General features: G+C 37.9%; 1 protein-coding gene across 5 annotated transcripts in view; it reads left to right on the top strand.

Moving 5' to 3' along the window:
* The window catches only part of GRIA1 (glutamate receptor, ionotropic, AMPA 1), a 548,752-nt gene that overhangs the window by 322,469 nt on the left and 217,063 nt on the right, over nucleotides 1-9,220 (top strand). For all 5 annotated transcript variants that reach the window (XM_006894738.1, XM_006894741.1, XM_006894739.1 and 2 more), the window contains one exon: nucleotides 4,029-4,082. In XM_006894738.1, the coding sequence (XP_006894800.1) occupies nucleotides 4,029-4,082 (54 nt within the window). The remainder of the gene's footprint in view (nucleotides 1-4,028; nucleotides 4,083-9,220) is intronic.

Below are 9,220 nucleotides of genomic sequence, written 5' to 3'. Positions count from 1 at the left end.
AATTTGTTCTTCAGTTCCTTGAGCTTAAGAAATTCTGAGCGAGTTCAGCCCCTTTGATTTTCTGACTCCAGATCCTTGCACATTTCATTGTAATACGTTCCCTTGTCTTCTCACGCTGCCTTTTGAAATCTTCTGCTCAGCCCTTTAATATCTTGAATTCTTCCCTCTGCTTTGGCTTCGCAGCATGCTGGTGCAAGATTCAGAGTCTCTTCTCACATCCATTTTGGTCTTTTCTTCCTCCTCTGTTTTTGTAATGACCTTTTGCACTCTTCTTGGATGATATTCTCGATATCCTCCCACAATTCATTCTGGTCTTCGTTTATTGGCGTTTAAGGCCTAAAACCTGTTCCTGAGATGGTTCTGAAATTCTGGTGAGATAGATTCAAGGTAATATTTTGGTTCATGTGGATTTGATTTCATTTTCCTTAGCTTCAGCTTGAACTTATATATGAGTAGCTGGTGGTCTGTTTCAAAATCAGCACCAGGCCTAGTTTTCCCAGCTGATATTCAACTTCTCCAGTGGTTCCTTCCACAAATGTAATCAATCTGATTTTCACAAGTGTAACCTCATTTGCAGATTACTCTTGTGAAAATAAAAAAGCCAATACATGTAAAGCACATAGGGAGGGCTGGTGGTTTAGTGGTAAGGAATTACACTGCCAAACTGCAAAAGTATGCAGTTTGAATCCACGAGATAATTTGTGGGAGAAAGATGGAAAATCTCTTCTCATGCAATTTACAGTCTCTGAAAACTCACTGTGATATCAACTATGGGTTGGTTGTATTCAATGGTAAACAACAACAAAAACAAGGCACATAGAACAGAGCATGGCTCACAGTAATTGACACAGAGGATTGTTATTCATGGTCCCATTTTTGTTATACATGGTCCCAACTAGCACAGATTTCTTGAGTCATTTCCCTCCTTGAATATTTGTATTCTCGTCTGTAAATTAATTGAAGACCATTGTTCTACAAAATTGGTAAAAAAGATGAGATGAGATGAGATGAGATGAGATGGGATAGCAGATTGATAAGTGCTAAATAGTAATAAGGTATTTTTAATAGATAGATGTTTTGTCCTATACTGCTCTATATTAAGTTAGTCGTCTCTACTGTGTAACAGGTACTGTGACAAATCTTTGCCTTATTCCTCAAATCAACTCTATAAAATATAAATCCCTTTGTTTTAGAAAGAAGTAAAAGATATACTCTCCCTAGTTTCCTTAGTTATCATATAAGAAAAGCAGGTAATCAAACCCAACTTGAGCTGACTGTGGAGTCCAATCTCTTTGTAATGTGACTTTTCAATTTCTGTTGTCTATAGCTACGTTCTCTGAAAAAGGACAAACTTATGAAAAGTCCTGTTTAGAGAGGTAAAAAGTCTAATACATTAACATTATTGTAGTGGTTGTTGGATCCGTCTGTTCTGATAAGTACGACTATAGAGCTAGGATGTTCTTCCATATATCACTTGGCTTAATGTATGCCCTCATGTTTAATGGATGGAATTATTACAGTGAAATTGGTTTAATCATTTGCCCTGGATTCAGACAGTTAATGACAGTGTAGAATCTAGAATTCCTATCTTGTTACTTATAGTCTGACATCTTTATATCATCCTGGACTATCTAACTCTCAATAATCAGCATCTTCCCAGCATAATCTAAAATGTTCTACCTAACCTGAGACAATAATTCCAAATTCCCAATAGGTACCTGTTGTACTGTCACCCTTCTGAGTAGAAAGCCTCATGTGAGCAGAGGTTTTTCTTTTGCTTTCTCCCCTGCTCTAGCTGCAGTGCCTTTAATAGGTGATTGGTACCTTGTTGGCATTCCAGAAACATTGTTTTAGTGAATTTGTAGAAAAAAGGATCAATAAGAATGCTAAGAAAGTTCTGGAATGTGAAATGGGTCTGGATGTCATCAGTTGGACATAACTTTAAGATGACAAAAAAGACTTGCACACATGAAGATCTAGGGAGCATTGAGGTTTGAGGTTCATAGTATAGCTTAGTAGGATAGAGAGAGAATGCGGAATGTCTACTGCAAAATAAAAACAGGAGAAGGAACATACAACTCTAAATAGCCTTGGAAACAATTCTAAAGAGTTTCAAGTTTATTCTGCAAACAGTAGTTAATCATTGAAGGTTTTTGAGCAAAGGAATCAGTTCACTCATTCAATGAACTCAACTCATTGTTGACCCTTCAGCAGGTTTTCAGAGCCTCAAAATCTCACGAGATTGTCCATCTTTCTCCTGAAGAATTGTGCTATATCCTATGATACTTTCCTTGTCTTTTAACTCTGTGTGTATTTGTTTCTATTTGTCTCTTACCAATATACTGTGAGCTCCAAGAAGGAAGCACTATGCCTTTGTCCCTTTTACTTCATCTGCAGGACAGTGTTTATTTTATCTGCAGGACACTGCTGGGTGTATAGTAAGCACTTAAGAAGTGTTTAGGAAAGGAAAGAAGGTAGGCCAGTGAGTAGGTAGGTGAGCTGGTGGGTAGAAAGGTTGCTATTAAACTGAACCATATGAAATAGCTCATTTTTATAGGTCAATTATCCTTTGGTCAATTATCAACTCTTTCCTGTTTCAACCGGTAATTTCATTTTGCAAAGACTGTATTTCTTCTTTGCTTGCTGTAATGGGATTTGAAATATCTTCTGTTTACTATTTTGTATTTATTAGATGTCTAATAGGTTTTTGATAAAGGTTGAAGGGGCAGCAAACCATCTGACAAGAAGATGAAGAAGTAATGACGAAGTATTAATGAAACTATCATCCCAATAGTATTTGAGCTCTGTGGTCCCGAATTTCACAGTCTCACTGCTGTTTTAGAGCATTCATTGTTTGTGCTAGTATTTAATTACTCCCCACATAAAAAAATATGTGAGCTGCTATACACATACATCCAATTAACTCGGTGTCTGAATGTGGATTTTAATAACTTTGAAAATTTATTTAGTCAGAGGAGGAACCAAAGTGTTTTTCCTATATTTTTTTTGGTCTCCATGCAACAGTGCAGGGAAAGAGGCACTGAATGGAGTACACTAACCTTCATTTGGTACTAGAAAAAAAATATAGATAAATTTCGGTTGCAGGCTGAGCAAAGATCAGAACTAAGATCTCAGGGGAGAATGAGTCTGTAGCCTCAGCTGCCCCTTGGTGAGTTGTATGTATGGCTTTTAAACAAAGCTCTGGTTGATTCATAATGCAAAAAAAATTTTTTTTCCTATTTCTCCTGAATGGTACAGTCTGCTTTCAGGATGGAGGATTGTTTGGAGACTTTGGTCCTCAATGGTTAGCATCATGTAGAAAAACTCACAAAAGTTCACTGTCCTCATTACGAGGCTGCTGTGTGGTCCTCTACAGATCATTTGCCCTCTAATGAGCTTTGATTTTTTTCCCCCTGTTCAGTTACCAATTTGGCCTACTGACCCCAATGATTTGACGTTCCCCTCCCACTTCAATGTTTTGTTTGGGTTTTCTTGTCATGTGCCCTTTAATCTTAGTACCCTTAAACAACTTAAGGCACAAAACTGCATCTGAATATAACTTATGCAGAGAGTTGAAGATCAAGAAGCAGGGTAGTAATAATCCATCCAGCCAACTGACCAGTCATCCATATGTCTAGTGCTACCGCTTGATACAAGTGTTACCATGTTAAAAGATACACAGCATAAGATTCTCACCAGGAAATGATTCTTCCTGTGTCCTTCAATTGGGTCCTTGGGGTTGGGATAAGATCCCTCTACCTCTGGAACCAGAAAAGTGCCATTTTAGATCCTGGCATTATCACTTCAAAGCTGAATGACTTTAAGAGAAAATTTAAAGTCTATGTCTCAGTTCCTTTTCTTTAAATCTAGGAAACCAGCAACAATGGGTGGTTACAATATCCTAGATTGAGTACTTAGGACAGAATTCTCAATACTCAATGTTAATTATTGTTATCATTGCTATTGTATCTTTGTTATTGCTGTTGGTTCATTCCCTCTCTTTGACGTCTTGTTTTCTTTTTTTGTAGATTATAAAGCTAGAGAAGAATGGCATTGGCTACCACTATATCCTGGCAAATCTGGTAAGTAGAACTTTGAGGGTTTTCAGCACATTTGGATCTCTGGCCTGCTTCTGTGTTCCATGGGTGGTGTGCACTGGACGCTGGAATGAATGAGTCAGTCCTCAGCTTGGCAGTTTACCTTTACACTGGTCCATATTCTGGCTTGGCAAATTGCAGCATACATTGAACTTCTGAACTTCCGTGAAATTGAATGTGCTGGTGGGCAGGACTTCCTCAGTCATCTTTAACTCTAATGTCTGTTTACTTTGCAATATTAAAAAAAAATACAACTTTTAATGCCTATAGGATCCTGGAATGGCGTTGGTTTTGAGTCTATTTTGACTTCAATGATAACTGTCTTATTGTTGCTGACAGTGGCCCCCAAGTGGATTCCAATGCGTAGTGAGCCCACGTGTGCAGAGTTGAGTTATGTTTGATAGGATTTTCAATATCAAATCATAAAGATTGCCTTGCTAGGTGACTCTGAGTGGGTGTGAACGCCTCCCCTTTGGGCTAGTAGCTGATCATTTAACCACTGTGCCACCTAGCGACCTATAAAAGTTTCTTTTTGTTTAGAAGTATAAACACTTAAACCAAAATTAAACTAATAATGAAAAATCTTTAGCCAGAAATGTTTTTTATAAGCCTGTCTTAAAAAAAAAAAAAGAAAGGCCTTCATTTTAACTTAGTGGAGTTCTTTTTATCAGATGCAGTTCTTTTTACAAAGGAGACTTGATTTTTCAGATCATTTTTTGTACATACCACATTTCACCTCGCAGTGTGCACCATTATGAGTTCTCGTCGAGAGTCATTATTTCTATCAAGCCGATTTTCTCTGAGTCATACTTTGCACATCGTCTTGTTTACCATGAAGCCTCATTTTTGCATAAATTCTTTTCCAAAGTCAAATGTCATTTTGTTTTCTCTTTAATGCCATTTTTATAAAGAGCTTTATTGAAATGTAAACTTAGTGATTTTTTTAGTATATTTGCAGACTGTGAAACCATGAGCACACTCTAACTTCAGAACTATTTGATCATTGCAAAAGAAACCCTCTAGTTATTAACAATCAAGTCCTCACACTACTCCCCTCCAGAGGCAACGCCTACTGTTGGTCTCTTTGGATTTACCTATTATTTTCTACATTTTCTAGAAATGAAATTATACAATATATGGTGTTTGTGAGAAATTTCTTTTATGTAGTGTGGTGTTTTCAAATTCTATCACATTGTAGCATGATTCCATATGTTATTCTATTTCGTTGCCAAGTATTTCCTCATAGTTTGGAAATACTTTATTTTTCTTTTGTACTTATCTTTAATAATAATTATTCATTCTAATTGTTGAGCATTTTCTTTCTCTCTCAACCCAAGCCGCAATGTACTCCTTATTCTATACTGTTATCATACATATGGAAATACACTATTTTTCTTATTCATTCACCTGTTAGTGGACATGGTACTTTTATAGCAACATGACTAATTCCGCTAAGAACATGTAAGGACTCTGTAAGTGTTTAAAGAACAGAATATAAACATGCCAACAAAATATCTTGCTTAAACTTTAAGTTCAGTCCTTCATTCTGGGCTGGAATCTAGTCCTAGACAGATCCATTATTTACCTTAGCCTACTTTCTTCTTCAAAACGTCCTTAATTTGACTATTCTAATATTTAAAGGTCAGGAGTGCTAACAAGGAATGCTTACTGTGATAGATTAATTTAGGCACAGAGTCCCTAGACAGTAAAAACAGTTAATTCATTCAATCGCTAATCAAAAGTTTGGAAGGTCAAGTTCACCCAGAAAGAAAAGCCTGGTCTTCTACTTCTGCAAAATTCAGCAGTGAAAACCCTCTAAAACAATGTTACTACCACACACATAAAGGCATAAAACTGTGTCTAAATATGGTTCATGCAAAGTGTTGAAGGTCAAGAACCAGAATGGTAATAATCCACCTGTCCATCTAATCATTTATTCATCTGTCCAACCAACTGCTTTCATGATAAAGATACAGTCTACAACACAGCATAAGACTCAACCAAGGGCAGATTCCCTATGGATGTGGAAGTTGGAGGCAACACCACAGCAACTGGTGGCAATAGAATTTAGATTCTAATGATAATGGATCAGAGGGATTTGCATTTTAAATGGCTATAGCTATCTAGAGACTTCTGGGGAGCCAGAGGTCTCAACCTAAAGAAATGAATTTCAATTATGGAATTGTTTTTGCCTTATAGTGAGGAGAATTCCTGGCATTCCTCGGATCCAGAACATCAGTGCTAGGAAGGACATTGAAAGTTAACTCCATCTCCACCGCTTTTGCGTGGATGGAGACAGAAACATACAGAGGATGATTTATTCAAATTCACACAGCAAGTCTATAAGACAGCCAGATGTAGCACCCTACACAGTTAGTTGGAACCATCCAAAGGCTTTCCCACTACTGGAGGTCATTTCTCAATGAAAACTGTACAGGCCCCCTGCTGCTACAGAATGTACAGACTCAGGATGGGAATGTGTATAATTACCTCTCAGGGATAAGCAAAATTACACAGCAGAGGCTTCAGGGGTAGCAAGTGACCCCAGGTAATTACATCACCATTCTCCATCTGTTGCCCAGTGACCTTGGTCTCAGTATCACCAAGTCAGCCCCTCAGGTCTCTGTATCCTTCTAATCTGCATTTTCCTTCTTCAGACCTAATGAGCTCTCAAATCCTTACAACTGCCAGCTAATAGGATGCAAATTGCATATACCATCCAGATACAAAAGACTTGCATGTTCCAATAGATTAGTTGATAATTAGGCTTCAAATTACTAATTAATTCCATTTGAAACATAGTCTAGTATGTGGTATGTGTTTTCTCTTCACACTCCCCCCTTTAGAGCAATTTACAAGATAATAATTTTTTAAAGAAATCCCACCACATAATTAGACGAAGGCTGCTGCAAGGAACTGACCCCTCCTTCAAAGCCTGAGTGATAAGAGTGTAATTATAGAGTTAGAGACTAGAGATGCCTCTAGAAGGTCTAACAAAAGCAGGGGTCCACACTTTCATCTTACAGTTCTTTCTGTCATTGTCAGAGGCATCAGCTTCAAAGCATTATCCAGCACTATTCTATCAGGATTGCTTTGGTAGGATGCCAGGGAAAGAAGGGAAGGAGATAATGGCACAAAGAGAAGAGTTTTTACAGAGAGGAAATTAAACACAAGAACAAACAACTCTACTTTTGTCCAGGCACCACCCTTAACTACTTTGTGGTCCTGGGCCATTTCCCAGCACTCTGTCTCCTCATCTGTCAATTAGAAACAGCACTTCCTATTGCATCCAGTCAGCATCACTGAGGGAGAGCCAACATGTTGTCAAATCCCCCCATGCCCTGAAAAGTTAAAAATGCTATGCTTAGATGGGAAACTCTTACTTCATATACTAAATACACCCATTTGTGCATATTTTATATGTTATGTGTGAGTGTGTGCATACACATGAGTACATATGTGTTTGAATTTTATATATATTTCATAGGATAGATACAAATTTGTATTCGCATAGTTCTAGTATGTCCAAAGATTCCTTGGGTGGTAAAAATCATTAGCTATTAACCAAAATGTTGGCCATCACCCACCCATGGTTTCTGAAGAAGCAAGGCTTGGAGATCTCCTTCTGAAAGGTTACATTCTGGAAAACTCTGTGAAATAATTAGGCTCTGAAACACATATGCTTCAACACCTGCTCTTAGAAGTGTTAGTCATGTTGCTGTAAAAGTCCACAAACTGGTGAACTGATTAGAAAAATATCCTATTTTCATGGGTATGAAAACAATCTGGAACAAGGGATGCATTACAAAATGAGTTGGGGAAGGGAAAGGAAGAAAGTATTCAACAATAAACAAAAATGCTGTTGTTGCTGTTGTTGTTATGTGCCATCAAGTTGTAGACAACTCATCGCAACCCTATGAATGAAAGACCTGAACATTTGTATAACTTACATCGTTTTCCATGTTCATAGAGTTTCTGGAGGCAAGCTATTTCAGAAGTGCATGCCACTCCAGCTTCCAAGCCTGTTTTAATTTGGGAGCTCCTCCAAACACTGTTCACCATGAGTAACCATTATCACATTTGACATGTCAGTGTCACCGAGTTTAGCATCACAACAACCATGAGTTACCTCTGCACAACCAATTGACAGACCAGTGCTATATCACTTAGAAGAATGTTTGACCAAAACCAATTAAAACTAGCCCTGAGGGCCTCAGATTAAAATCACTCACCTTTGGCTTGATAACATAACTTTCTATCCACTAGGCCAGTAGAGCTCTCTCTCTGACTCACAGCAATTCTATGAAGAGCAGACTTAACTCTTGCTCAAACCCATTGTTACAGTTACAGTCACAATATCAATCTATCGTGTTCAGGATCTTCTTTTCTTCTCTGACTTTCCACTTCTCTCAGCATGATGTCATGTACCAAGGACTGGAACCTCAACTGTTGTTATGTGCCATTGTGTCGTAGACAACTCAAATATTATTAAAAAACAGATACAAAAGACAGTATTTCCAAACTATGAGGAAGTATTTGACAATGTGTTGGCATAAAACTGTATCTGAATATGGTTTGTGCAAAGAATTGAAGGTCAAGAACCAGAATGGTAATAATCCATCTGTCCATCTAGATCATCCATTCATCTCTCCAGCCAACTGTTTTCATGATAATAATAGAGGATACAGCACAGCATAAGATTCCAACCAAGGAAAGACTCTCCATGGATGTGGAAGTTGGAGTGGGAGTCAAGTTAGTTGACTACAGTTGGTTTTGGTTTATTGGTGGTGGTGTTCGAATATTGTGATAATGTGAACTTGAGCTATGCAGAAATGGAAAGCTCTGCCAGGATTTATTATTGATGTGTCTGTGCCCTGGAGTCCACTGGAGAACTTGGCCCTCCAGTCTGTCAATATTTATTCAAACCCCAGCACTGAATCTGGGTTCTGAAACTATGGTCAGATCAGACAAAAGCTCTTTTATTGTGACCTATCAGGAAACCTTGGACAAAACTAGTGTATAGATAGATCCCTGTAATACGTCTGTTTCGGGAACAGGGCATCAAGAATTAAACACGGTTTTTTGCCACTGTGCTCAAAAATTTAAGTAATCAAAGCATGAAA

This window comes from Elephantulus edwardii, unplaced genomic scaffold (assembly GCF_000299155.1).
Source record: "Elephantulus edwardii isolate Elephantulus edwardi_28Jun2011 unplaced genomic scaffold, EleEdw1.0 scaffold00149, whole genome shotgun sequence".
NCBI classification, from domain to species: Eukaryota; Metazoa; Chordata; class Mammalia; order Macroscelidea; family Macroscelididae; genus Elephantulus; species Elephantulus edwardii.
The sequence above is the reverse complement of the archived record's forward strand: the minus strand, read 5'-3'. Positions and strand labels throughout refer to the sequence as shown.